Source organism: Primulina tabacum, chromosome 9 (genome assembly GCF_025594145.1).
Source record: "Primulina tabacum isolate GXHZ01 chromosome 9, ASM2559414v2, whole genome shotgun sequence".
NCBI classification, from domain to species: Eukaryota; Viridiplantae; Streptophyta; class Magnoliopsida; order Lamiales; family Gesneriaceae; genus Primulina; species Primulina tabacum.
Window position 1 is genome coordinate 37,475,625 of NC_134558.1, and position 14,558 is coordinate 37,490,182.

The 14,558-nt window shown below is 30.7% G+C and overlaps 1 protein-coding gene across 1 annotated transcript; it reads right to left on the reverse strand.

Moving 5' to 3' along the window:
• Window positions 1-4,106: 4,106 nt before the first annotated feature.
• On the reverse strand, window positions 4,107-11,202 carry LOC142555811 (uncharacterized). Its single transcript, XM_075666904.1, has 9 exons — window positions 10,085-11,202; window positions 9,206-9,335; window positions 8,287-8,774; window positions 6,936-7,016; window positions 6,739-6,837; window positions 6,180-6,293; window positions 6,010-6,093; window positions 5,297-5,368; window positions 4,107-4,732 (listed from the first exon to the last, which is right to left on the reverse strand). Exons 1-9 carry the CDS (start codon window positions 10,400-10,402, stop codon window positions 4,448-4,450), a joined length of 1,671 nt encoding a protein of 556 aa, XP_075523019.1. The 5' UTR covers window positions 10,403-11,202; the 3' UTR covers window positions 4,107-4,447.
• Window positions 11,203-14,558: the final 3,356 nt, after the last annotated feature.

A 14,558-nucleotide genomic window follows, 5' to 3' on the forward strand; every position in this document is an offset into this window, starting at 1 on the left:
ATATAAGTTTATTTTTATAATGTAAACTAAATTGGGAAAAAAATATTCCAAAAATATATATTAGAAATAAATTAAATAAAAATAGCATCTCATGTGTGAGATAATTAGAGTACGTGCACGTATTTTTTTACATAAAAAATAATTTTTAAAAATATGTATGTTATTGATTATCAATAACAAATCATTTATGGAAGGTGTATTCAATGTAGGATATTTGCTAATTTGTTTCATTTGGTGTTTAAAAAATTATATTTTGTTATATTTATTTATGAATTTCAAACTTACAATTCTACTGGGCTTAAAGTTATAATTATGGATTTTTTAAAATAAAATTATTGCAATACATATAGAAAAATCATAAAATTTGGTTGGCCATAAAATTGAAAGTAATAATAATTATTTAATAAATGAAATTTAAATTCTTTATTTTGTAAGAATATGTTTTAAATAAGTGAATCGGACGATACGTAACAAACATTAGATTTTGTGTTTTAATGAAATGTTTTTATGTTACGTATGTCTATTTATTCACATTAGAAGATATGGAATAAAGAATAAAGGTATGGAATGTGGTAATGGTTTTGTGAGATACATAAATGTTATAATTTATTTGGGAAAAATAATGTTCAAACAATCAAGTAAATGTAAGACTTTTCATCTTCAACCAAACATCACAATCATTTGGTCTTTCACTCTTTCATATTTCTCGGACGGAGAGGTCTAGAAGATGAAACCTAGTTTGAAATATGATACTTTAGTACTACATAATGTATTCAATATTTGGGAATAATGGTAAAATTTAAATCTTAGTCTACTATTTTTTATAGTATTTTCGTCATTTTTCCGACATATATGACGCTAATATGAGACCAATATGACGTATATATATGATAAATGTCACATCGAAATTCTCATTAAAAAAAGATTAAAATTACCCAATATTGGATGAGTCCTCTCCCTGATACAATTTACCAAATAATCCAGAAAAGAATCAAGAAATTAACGACGATTTAGACTTTATTAAATATAAATCCATTCATGAGATAATCACCGATTCTTCCCCTACAAAATAACCTCAGAGATCGATATTCGTGAGATAATACATGATGTATGTGTGTGTATTATATATGTATAATGATTTAAAATATTGTGCGAAAAATAAGACATCTAATGATCATTGAATATATTTAGTTAATATGATAGGATACTGTTTAGGAATGTGGATCGTTAAATAAATTCCTTTGAACGAAAATACGTTAGGTTATACTCATGATTCTAGAGATTAGGGTTTGTAAAGAATCAAAGCAAAAGAACTATGTAAAAATACTTATATATATATATAGAGAAGTCACTAGTCATCCCGATCCCTCCATATTTAGAGTGAAAAGTAATATTTTAAACATAAAAAAATATATTTTTTATAAATCGAGTTGAATAAGAGATTTGTATCATGAAATGAACTCATAAGACTTGTTTTTTTTAATACATATATAAATTGTCGAAATCGAGAATTTTTAGAATTTGAAACTTACAGAATCTTTGTTCCGTTATTTGGCTTAAAGCCCCATTAATATTTGGTTTGAGGCACTCCGAGGTGGACCAGGGTTTTTAACAACTAATAACTAATAGAAACAAACAACGAGTCGGCGGAGAATAAATATAATGTTGACGTAGCCGTAGGGGATTAAAGGAAGAATATTTTCCGCAATATTCAGAATCATCATTTATTATTTTGGCCAATATATATATATATATATATATATATATATATATATATATATATACCAACTCGCAACCAAAAATTATATTATATGACATGAATTATTTGGTAATTTGATCGATCAATTTGAGTCGAACTAATTGTTTTTTAAGATACTATTTGTAAAAGCTTATTTTAAAATTTAAAATAATCGCTTGTAAAACCTTTATTCTATGAGATATTAAAAAAATAAAATTATGTAGGATATTCACACAAGTGGAGTTTCACTCTCTGTATGAATTTATCCATGACGCGTATATTCTTTTGCTGTGCCTAAATCATGACGGTACGAAATTTTTCCCACTCGTTCAAATGTAAGACGAAACACTTTTTTTTTAAAACAAAAAACAAAAATGTAAAGACCATATCCTTATAAATAAAATAATTTATAGTATATTATATATGTGTATATATATATATATGTTTGTGAAATTAATTAATTAATAATAAATAGACTGGCATCACCCACGTGGGGATACCAACTGTGTACGCCAAGCAAACCTTACACTCCAAACCCTACCCTTTTCAGGTCCCCCAATCTGAATGAAGAACATTTTCTATTCCTCAATCTGAAAAATATTGAATTTTAGTGCATTCGATATATTAATAAATAAAAACCGGCTCATGAGTTAATTTTATGAGACATGTCTTCTATTTTAGTCATATTTGAAAAAATATTATTTTTTTAATCAAAAATATTATTTTTTATTGTAAATATAAACATGATTGACCCGTTTTACAAATAAAGATATATGTGATCGTCTCACAAAAACTTACTCATATTAATAATATTAAAAATACATGGCGGGAGTAATTATTTAACATAGTCACGAGGAAAATAAAAATTTGTTGGACTAGCTAGTACTAGAAAACTAATAAACAAAATTAAGTTAAATCATTGAACCATTTTAATTACTTAATGACATGGTGATTTGGTCGTGATTTCTATTCCCGTCGATGGACGATTACTATCAAACCTATCAAATCAGTAACCTGTAAAAAAAAAAGGCATGTGTGTATGTATAGCTCCGATCTTTATGCGCTAAATTTTTCAAAAATTCACATAATATGTTTACAATATTTTGCAACATCTTACCTCAGGGATGTTTGAGTTGATATAATCGATGAGCTATCGGTTGTTGGTTATGAGTTTGATTCTTTTTATCGATCTTATCTCGGACGAACTTGTCGTACAAAGTTTATCTGGTACGGTTTAACTGCACAGCGTGATTCGTAAGCTATTACGTTAGTCCGAAAACTTGTCTAAGTGATCACAAAATATTTGTATATGTTGTATGTATAAATATTTTTTTCACAAGAGCTGTTTTTCTCACCCACCAACCTCTTATTTTCAACGCCATATATAATTTTTCTACATCTAGGTAAAGCACACCTCAGATTCAGAGTCATTTCCATCTCCATCTCTGAGATTTATACTCGGTCAACATTTAGTCAATCCTTTTTCCAAATAGTTCATGCAACATCAAATTACTTTGGATTCCTCATAATTCTCACATCTTTATATTTACATTGTTATTATTATTTGAGCCTCTTAGATTTTTTTGGCTTTTAGTTTTCTGATAGATTTTAAAAGTATTTTTTAAATTACACATTTTCAAAATTTAAATTAAATTATGTAACTTCAATTCTATATTTTTTAATAAAGTATGCTTAATTATATTCATTGTCGATTATATATTATATATATTCAAATGAACCATGTTATATAATATATATAATATTTTGATGATATGTGGCTATTTTAACCCTTTATTTGAACCAAAGTTTGCACAAACAATAATCAGGAAAAAACAATAATTTTATTTTATATATATATATATATATATATATAAAATTTTGATGGCGAAACTGGATCATGTATTTGACACTCCAAGAAACAAGAAGAGAACAAAAGGAGAAAATGGTGGCTCCCGGGGGGGAGGGGCATGTGCTATTACCAGACCATTTTTCGATATCGCCATACCTCCCCCCGCCCACTGTACAACATCACAATTATGTAGAGTGCAAGAACCAAAAAGCTGAGATTTCTTGGCTTCACGTGTAGTTCTTGATTTGACATGTGTCAAATAAAAGTCCACCCTTACAACTTGCATGCTTATCATCCACTGTCTTGGAACAAGAATTCAAAGGGTACTTCACGGTGCAATTTTTTTTTAACAAAAATCAAAATTTGAAGTTCTAAAGCTCCCACCTTTATTTGACGTATGTGACATGAATAAGAATGATTTTATAATATTTCATAGTATCTCTTCAACAAGAGACCAAATCTAAACAAAAGAATATAATCCAAGTCCAACAAGCATTTATTGTTTACTTCCGTAAAAGGTGGGGAAAATGGTTGAATGTGAATTTATTGGCAAATGTACAATAACATCATCACTTTTGATATTCCATTCAGTTCCATTTTCAACTTCGAACTTGTAAACGCCAAACTGGTATGCAATAGGGAAAAACACTAAATGAAGAATCTAACATGATTTACACAATGAACCGTGTGAAACGAGTAATTTTGCAGGTAGTCAGTGGGATTTTTCTAGTTTTCGTCGACTCCCTCCATCTCATCAGCTTGCAAGATTCTACGGAGAACTGCAAACCACAGTTTCCCATCTTTGTTTTCCTCCCAGTTTCAGAAGACGTACGCCTAACATTGATGAAAGTTAAATTTAGTTAAAAAAAATTGTGCTCTTGAGAGGATCTTCGCCATTGATTGTTTCCTTTTTTCTGGGGCAACTTAAAGGGGCTCCAGCTCTTCCTGCGCTTGGAAGTTTCACAAAAAAGTCCGGATGCGAGTGCTTGTTGGAGCCACAATTCAAACTCCTCCTCTTCGTCAATCATCTCCGCATCTAAATCCCATGGATACCTACCCGAGTTGGACCTCTGAGTTGACTTCTCTAATCCAACCATGTTGACATGGAAACTGGGACGATGAGTGTTTGGCCTGCAAGCCATCCCCTAAAAGCAAAAAACAGCAGTCATTCCCGGTGACAAGAGAGAACAGTTTATACTCTATTTTGATAGTGATGTCACATGTCAAGATATAAAATTGTAGAAATATGACGAGAAATCAGCAATTGCAGAACTTCTTCGTTAATGTGAGGAGCAAACATTGACCTAAAACAATGAACTAGAAAATCGGGCTATAATCAAACATCTTTGGGACTAAGGGCTGTGTAATAATAATGATTATATTCCTCAAACTTTGGCAAGTGGTATAATAGAAGCCTAATTATTATTGTCGATGTACTATGTCAATAAACACAGAGGCTTTAGAACGATAATGCATCAATCTGAGACCAGCCCTTCGATTATAGAAAAACATCATCGTACACTAATCTCCATAGATTGATCGCAGATATAAAAAATATGGAACATTTGTAGAACCCTCCAACTTCCAAGTCTTTACTCAAAGATACATGTTGACTTCTAACTAATAGATATGACGTACATACCAGAATGAAAGCTACAAAAAGTCCAACGCATTCAAAATTTTCTTCCGAGCAAAAGCAACAAACTTACCTGACATATAGCCCACTCTGACACATCGAAGATCCTGCTTTCAGCGCATACAAATGCTCGAGGTATTTCCACCTATATAAAATAAGTATGACATAGCTTACCACAGATCCACGTGAAAGAGAAAGAGAAGATAAATAAAAATTTCAGATGTAGCGTGGACGTGATAACAGGTAAACATGTCAACAAATATATTGCAAGGGCATAAAAACAATGCACAACAAGGGTTCCAGGGTCATGGTCTGAGGGAAGGATATTGAACCCATGTCCTAATAGAATTCAACTTTAAAAGAGATTTCATATGAGAGGTTAATCACGATCTAAACACTAGCCAAGACAGCTTTCTTAAAAGCCTTTTTATTCACAACTTGCCTATGTTGTCATTTAAGATAATGTCAGATAAAAATCGTTACATGCTGATCAATATGTAACTTCACAGAAAGTCACTACATAGTACATCCTCAAGTAAAAACAACTCTTAAAGACCAGATAGCCAAAAAAATTCCTAATAAGCAAAGAGCAAAACCTCAAAAACATCAGATACTGATTATTGCAAATATCATATACATGACTTCACCATTGTGTGGGCTAAACATGATGATGTCGTATAATAGTGACCAAATATATTGATATATCATACCCAGGACATGGAAAGCACATCCCAATCATTTCAACTGACGATGCATCAAAGAGATGACGTAAATTAAAGAATATACCTTTTGTGGCCGATCAAAAACCAGTGACCCTTTGTACTCTACCCATCCATCACCATCTTTGGCTTGATGGTATTGACAGCAATCCTGAACCCAACAAAACCATCTTCACTTTTTATGCATACCAATCAAAATACGAAAACAAATTTATTTTCTTCTCATAGAAACAAAACCTGGCACCATCTTGCTTTGGCCTTTGATCGATTTGTACAAATCCAGATGTGTGAATTTCCACACTTTGTGCACTGTATGCACCTCGACTCCTCGGAACAAAAGTCAGCAGTTGTCTGCATATTGTAGTTGAAGATCGTGAATCTCCTATACTTCTAGCCACTTCATAATTCCAGGTAGTCATATTTATCATGTGTATTTCCAGCCTCATGACAAAGATTGATTGTGTGCATTAATAAAAGATATTCCTCCATGAGACTAAACACACACAATACTACAATGAATATATGCTCACGCACAAAGAAAATTTTCCGCATCACTGTTACCACAAATGACCTTAATGTGATGTGTAAAACACTAAAAAAGAATGTAGGAAACACATTGTGCAACTGCAGTATAATTTCATACAATGTTGACAGAAATCTCAAATATACATGCTCTAAATAACTATTGCACCATTTTCTTATCTATGTATTAATTGCCTATCCATTTCTTATGAAATTACAGAACACGAACACATTAAACAAATTAGGTTATGTTAGCCCATCCACATATTTGCACCTGATAAGAAGTACTAGGTGATTTCTGCAGGACACTCCTAGATTCTTCCTTCTTGAGATGCTCATCATAGTCCCTCTTCTTAACAGCATCAGAAAGCACCTGTAATAATGCCAACCTGAGTAGCCATTGGATACAATAAACACAAACCCATCTCACGCATCTCTAAAAAATAGCCAGAAAACATGAAAAACACTAACCTCATATGCACATTGAAGCTTCTTGAAAGATTCACTTGCCAGTGGATTTCCCATGTTTTTGTCTGGGTGAACTAGAATGGCCTGAAAAGTTATTAAACAATAAGACTAACTAACAAGATACACAGACGTTTGCATCTTGACAAAGAAAGATACTCATCAACAAACCACTTTACCCTATACCTTGGAGGCTTGGATTTCACTTTTACAAGAAAATGGAATTACATTTTCATGGAACAAAAGAAGTGGGTCCAAGAAGGTTTGTCCAAAACAACTTTTTTCCCATGTCGGACATCATCACTTGGACCCACGGTAACTTAAAAATTGCCTTGTCGGCAGAATAAGATAAAGGCCCGAAGGTAATACCTATCAAACATAGGGGAAACAAAGCAAAAGCAAGGCTCAATAGTAGAAAGGCTGGAAAGGAAGGGAGAATAGTGAATCACGAGGCAGCAAAGAGGAGCTTGTGCTTCTTCTCCAAAATCATATCCAATACCCTTTCATTCAGTGAATCATTGTGTTTAGAGTAAAGGAGAATCAGATGATCAAGGTACTTTTCATACAAACAGTCAAACATAACATCATTACTTTCTTTCTACTACAAGGTATAAAATTCTGATTTCCACTGTGAAGATCAGGGCATTGAAGGATATATCTAACGAAGAATAAGCTGTTTGAAGACTATTTCCAACTGGTATAAAGTTCACAAAATGGGAAACAAGGTGATATTCTACGAACACAAATGAATAACGAATAACATCTCGCAACACTCTTGTTCTTGGTAATCTTCTCTCACGATCCATTTGCTCTCAACCATCAACATATATCACATACTCCCTTCATCATAAACATAACATATAGTTGAAATGACATGACAATCACTTCCTTAATAAGGAAATGGTCAGAACATCCCCAAAGGTAGGAGCCTTCGTAAGATGGAAGTGAGAGAATTCACCAAATCGAATCGTGATTAAGACCACTGGCTGAAGATATGCTGCTAAAGCACAATAACAATAAGCTTTGGTTTTTTCAATAAACAATTAATCTTTATTTAAATGTTACAGTCAGCTTTTTTTGTTCAATGATATCATAATCAGCATCAACAAAATATTGTATATTGAAATCTTTCAGCATTGATTAGCCATCAAGGTTGATTCTTATTTTATAAGTCAAGGTTTCAGGCGGAGCTGCTGTGAGCCAACATCGTATATGAAAATGAAATGCCAATCCAATGATATTACTGGAACAAACTTAGCACAGAGAAAAGTACTTCAACTACCAGGTGAAAAATAACCATTTTAACAACATGAGTATGGGGGAAGGAGTTATATATTGGTGAGATTGGAGCACCAACCTTTTTCCGGTATTCCTTCTTCAACAGAATAAAATCAACTTTCTTTTGACGTGGAAAACCCAATGCTTCGTAGTGATCTCCACAGCCTAAAATTCGCTTCATCTCAAGTATTGAAGATGAATCTTTACACATCAATTTCTTAACAACGGGTTCCTCAGGTTTTTCAACAAAGGACGAAGTATTAGTAGGTTTGCAGTCGGATTTACATGACTGTAACTTCTCTTCTTCACCGGGAGCAGAATATTCACACTCTGGGGAGAAATCATCTTTTGCAAATGATTCAGGTACTTTATGCTCCTCAAAATGAGTGTTTTCACCCAAATTATCACACCTTTTAATCAAGTAGTTCAGTACTTCATTTGATAGGAATGAGAGGTTAAAGGCAAGTAACACTCCAAACCATCCCACTCGAACCTTAACACAATATAGAGCATATAAAGTTGCCATAAGAACCACCAACCTAGCATGATTAAGGGAAAAAAGATAACCTGCATTCCAGAATTATGTTTTAATCAACAAATTCATCAAGAGCAATAGCTGGGGCATAAAAAAATTGGTGCAAGAAAATTTTAGGAGCCAACTTCAAATGTTCATGATGATAAACGAGTATACTTCATGGGAAAGAGATGCTTCAACTGCCATAAAACGAAATTCACATGTTAAAATAAGAAAATAATTTAAAAATAGTTCATAAAACCAGAAGCAAGCTAAATTAAAAAATTGAGAATGCAAATGTTCATCTTATGAATATTATCAAGATTCCAAGAACTTCAAATATTATTGGCATTTTGCTTATTTTCCCAAAAAACGATTTGTTCTACAATTGCGATAAGCCCAGAAAATGTGAAAACGGATAAGCAAATAAATCATCAATCAGCAATATGTGCTGAGTTCAATATAAACAAGGAGAAGAACATACCACCAATTATAAACAAGGTACCCGTAATCCAAAAGTTAGCATACATCCACAAAACTAGAATAGCAAACAGTCCAACAATAAAAAGACCAGGAGTGTAGCCCAAATACTGAACAGCAACACCCGCTACTCCCTGGACACAAATTAGCAACCATGAGTACTCATTAGCATCCCTTTAGAAAGGAAAGAAAGTTTCAAAAGTTCTATCTTTTGGAACATGATTATAAAAATAGGACAAAGTTCCCCATTGCACGAGATTACACTTCTTTAACCAACAGATGCAACCAAGAGCCGGAGATGAGCTATTACAAACAAGAATCAAGTTGTGTCGAATAGAAGCATGCCACTTAACTGTGACTACATAGCAAAGGTGCATACCATTTTGACGGTCTTATTTGGATCGATCTAAGTATCATGTCTCCAGAATGCTTACTCGAGCTACATGAATTTTAAGAATTTACAGAAAAATGGGATACCAACCAAAATAAATCCAACGGATCATCAATCGTAATAGAATAATGCCCACTGGATCGCTGCCGATACAATTATTCGAAACAAACAAATTACTTTTAAAAAATTAGGAAAACAGCCAGCCATGAAATATTACAAAATATTTCATTCTTATTGCTCCAAGCATTAATGAAGCCTGATTCATTCTTATGAGTCATGGGAAGCAATTATAGAAATTTTCTTTCAACATAAATCTTAAATGTCAAATATCAGCATCTAGGGCGCTAGATCTGGAGCACAAAATTTTCAATCGTGAAGTTTGAGCAAGGATACATACATAATTATCTCTGAACTAAATATATATGGATGAAACTAAATGACAGAGCATAAAACACTACAGTACTGAACTATTTATCTAGACAGGATGCATACCATGCTAAGCAGTAGATACAAAAGGCAGGACATTGATGTCAAGCTAAGAAAGAAACTCCACATAATGAGAAGCAGAGCCGCAGAACCCAGCCCAATAAAAGACTGGAAGCCTGTGACGGAGCAATTTTTCCAATAAACCAACAGGAACAGCAGACCTCTTCCAAATCTTGCACACCCACAGCAAACCATTGGCCAGTGCCTCTCCATGAAAATTCCAATCTTGTCCTTCAAACACCTAAAATTTGTCTTTGGAACAGAGTAAAAATTCTTTGATCGCAACCATTTTAACCCTTGGTTGAACAACCCAATATCCTCCATCACCTAATAACTCCACGGGATTTCAATTAAGGACGGACAAAATAAACCACAAAACCGAATCTCACACAATAAAGATCAGGTTTTCTCTGAAGTCCTGTAATATTTGTTCATAATGGCCTTGAAGCTGAGCATCTTTAATAGTTTTTATCTCCGGCATCGCTATGATACACAACCAAAGCACTCCATATTGAGATATGTGACGAAAAATTTTAATCGAACTCAATCTCCAAAATATTCTGCTGCTCAGGGAAAGAAATCCCAATTGTTGATTTCCCAGTTTGCGCTTACAAGTACCATAAAACAAAAGCAAAAAGATTCAGAATATTCCTCCTCCACACAGTTAAAAGGTAAAATTTTGTGAACTCCGCGGTTGGGAGATCAGCAAGAAATGAAACTAAAACACCAAGTTGCTTCGCACATACGTCTCCATAAAAGCAAAATTCATAAATAAACTCACAACATTTTTCACTTTTTTTACTCCAACAATCGACCCATGAAAAAAGCTCCCTTCAAACATCATCCTCATACAGAAAATGCAGAAGGGATGATAAATAAAAAAACAAAAAACAAAAAACCCACCAAATTAAATGCCCAAAAAAACCCAACACGCACAAACAAAATTTAAGCAATTCTCAGTACAATGTTAAGGAATTTTTAGCTTTAATTAATGGGAGAAAAAGTGGTAACCCTAGTCTTCACTAATTATTTTTCTTTTCATGGAATACTTGTGAAAAAGAAAGTGGAAAACAAGTTTAAAAGTTTGAAAAAGGCGTGGTGAGAGTGAGACAAGCACTGATGATGAGAGAGAGCATGAATAATTTATCTGAGAGATTTGGGGAAATTTGAGGTTAAATATTGGATGGGATCCAATTGCTCAATGGTGTAATAATATAATATAAATTTATATTTTTTTACCATTTAAAAAGAAATAAAATTAAATTATAAATGATGTATTTATTTAAATATTTTTAAAAATAACAAATTATCTTTATTCATTTAAAATAGGAGATTATGTATAAAAACAACTAGGGTATTTTAGTCAAATATTTTTTTGTATTTTTTTTAAACCAAGTTTGGTATTTTAAGGATCTCCTTTTAATTAATGATAAATATATATTACTTAAAATTAAACTAATTTATATATATTTCTTAATGATTATAAATTAGGTAATTTGTAATTTTGTAAAACCTGAACATTTTTCAGCGGAATGTCACAAATAGTAGCGAGGCTACCGACAGTAGATAGAGGTGGTTGTCTCAGTTACTATTTTCCTCGAGTAGTTTTGATAAAAGAGGAGTCTCATGCATCATATTTATTTATTTGTTAGAAGGTTAAGTTAGTTTCTATTATATTTATAATGAAAAATAATATTTTTGACATAAAAAAACAGATCAGATAACACATGATGTAAAACGGTATCGTAAGTGTTTTTTAAAATTTTTATATAAATTTATATATTTTTATTTGTAATCAAAATTTGAATCCATCGTTATTAATTTATCACCTTAATATTTAATTTTTTAATGCTAAAATTTTGACTTGGCCAGTTCTCACAAAATATCTTTTCCTTCTTTATGAAAAGTTAATTAATGACACATAGATATATCTCTGACATTGATCGACTTGATTTATATTTATAATAAAAAAAATAATGTTTTTAATATAAAAATAATATTTTTTATAGATCATATCAGATAGGAAAATGACAGTTTCGTATGAATTTTTATGAAACTCGATCATGCATTTTCTAAAAAAAACAAGAAAGAAGTTACTTTATGTAGATCATGAAATTGAAGTGAATAATGCTTAATTTATTTCTAATTCATTTCGATTCTATTTGGATATATTTGGATACACGGATTTGAAATCATATCACTTAACCCAACATTATCGATTTGGTATTTGTCATAAATAATATAGTTTTTAATATTTTAGTCCAAGTACATTAAGTTTTCGATCGATATTTTATAAGGGTCAATATTTGAGCCTGACCCAACTTGTGTATAAAATTACTATTAATGAAAACGTGATAGAAAAGTTCCATTTTATTGACGTTTTTTTAAAAACGTCAATCGTAAATTTGAGATGTGTAGGATCTCAGATAAAAAATTAAAAAAAAAAAAAAAATTCACAACAATTTGCACGAAAGTAAGTTGGTCTGAAAAAATCGAACACGAAATTTGATAATCATAATTCATAATATATTAACGTTGATAAAAATGCGTGCCATATATATGAAATTATAGGACATTAGTGGTCTCTCTTAGCAGAATCTTTTTACAACGATTGAAAAAGTTTTGTTTAAGATAATAATAAAGATAATGTGTATGATATATAAATCTTATCTCGAATGTTATAATATTTGTGACAACATAAAACGGAATGTTATAATATACAAATAAAAGATAAAAAAAAGTAGTATTTCATGAGCAAACAAACTATTTAAATTTTAGATATGAAATATAGATTTTAAGAAACTCAAAATTTTAAAATGATAAGGCATAGTTTGGTACATGGGATAAGGGATAGGTTGATAAATGATCATCCTTATGCCATGTTTGATATCTTTTTAAAAAGTCCATGATAATATCATGGACCCTTGATAAATAATTTTATAGAAGGATAAAATGTCCCTTCTATTAGGTGTGATAATTTTAATTTAATGATAAAATACACTACAAATGACTTAATTGCCCTCAATTTATAAATAATTTTTATAAATCCATGCTAGTAGGTAGAAATTAAAATCAAATAAATATTTTTATATATTATATAATATAATAATTATATAAATGAATTCAATATAATTATATAAATAATTTTTATAAATATCAATAAAAATTGATATTTGACTTGACTCACAAAATCAATGGCTCAATTATCATATTATATAATATATAAAATTAGGTAAAAATAAATAAATCATGCAAGTATAAAATATGAACTCAACCAACAACTTTGAAATTATAAAATTTATTATGATAAGGTTAATTTTGTCATTACAATCTAATATATAAATTTAATGACTTTATTAAAATCATACCAAACATTAAATATAATATCCTACATCTTATTTATCATTAACTTATCCTTATATTATATATCACATATTTATCCTATTATGTATACCAAACGTACAATCTCACTTTAAAAAAATAATTTTAAGAAATTGTGTCTTGCAATGTAAGTCACGTTTCCTTTCGTACAATTTTAATTATTCTACCTTTTTAAATCAGTTGTATAAAATATTTATAAATAATAAGAAATAGAATAATCAAATTCTATCACTGAAAATTATTAGCAATAAACAAGTTAAAATCACTTTCATATTAAACAAGAAAACAAAAAACCAGGAATGTATCAAAGCACATAATAATGCATATGTATTTCTATCATACTATATTAAATTTTTCACTGATTAATAATGATGGGGAATTTATAAGTTTTTTGAGTTTAAGCAACAAGTTGTGGGATCAGGCGAAGAAGATGGATGATGATAAAATAATAGATTAACTGATAATTAAATGACTTTTGCTGAAGTCCTATTGTTTATTGTGGTGGAATAACACGAAGAATGTTACAATTATTGTCTTCATTTAACTTGTTAAAAACAGAGAATTTTTTTTTGTAATAAATTATGATTTTGTCTATATGACATCTAATAAAATTATATTTCTTGAATGAATCACATACAAAATATATATTACATTGTGTACGGCAAGAATATTGCCCAAAGTCAATCAAATGCAACCAATCCATTTATTTATATGCCAAAAAAAAAGAAGAAAATAAATTAAACCAAAAAAAACCCCATTTGTATGCTCAAGTCTCCTCCTAAGTCCTAATATAAAACTTTAGTATTGCTGCTTGTATAATTGTTTATTTTTTGTAAATGTAACTCCGGGCCTCGCCTATTATAGTATATTTTTACAGATGTGTCCCTTTTATGTAACTAGTATGATGCACGTGCGTTGCACGTAATATCAATTATATTATAAAAATTTTAAAAAATCGCTTTTCTAAAAAATAATTTGAATCATTTTGTTATTTATATGGGCTTAATTTCTTATCATATTAGACAATTTATAAGAACTTATATAACTTACTTTCAAAATTGTTTCCCAAATTAAAATTCAAGCAAATGATTTTATGTTG

Bases quoted from the DNA above. Each gene is read 5' to 3' on its own strand.
- LOC142555811 (XM_075666904.1), bottom strand. From the start codon at position 10,402: ATGGAGGATATTGGGTTGTTCAACCAAGGGTTAAAATGGTTGCGATCA. The intron at 6,838-6,935 runs GTTAGTGTTTTT...GCATTATTACAG, and splicing joins AGCTTCAATGTGCATATGAG to GTGCTTTCTGATGCTGTTAA. The intron at 6,294-6,738 runs GTGCAAATATGT...TACAATATGCAG, and splicing joins CACCTAGTACTTCTTATCAG to ACAACTGCTGACTTTTGTTC.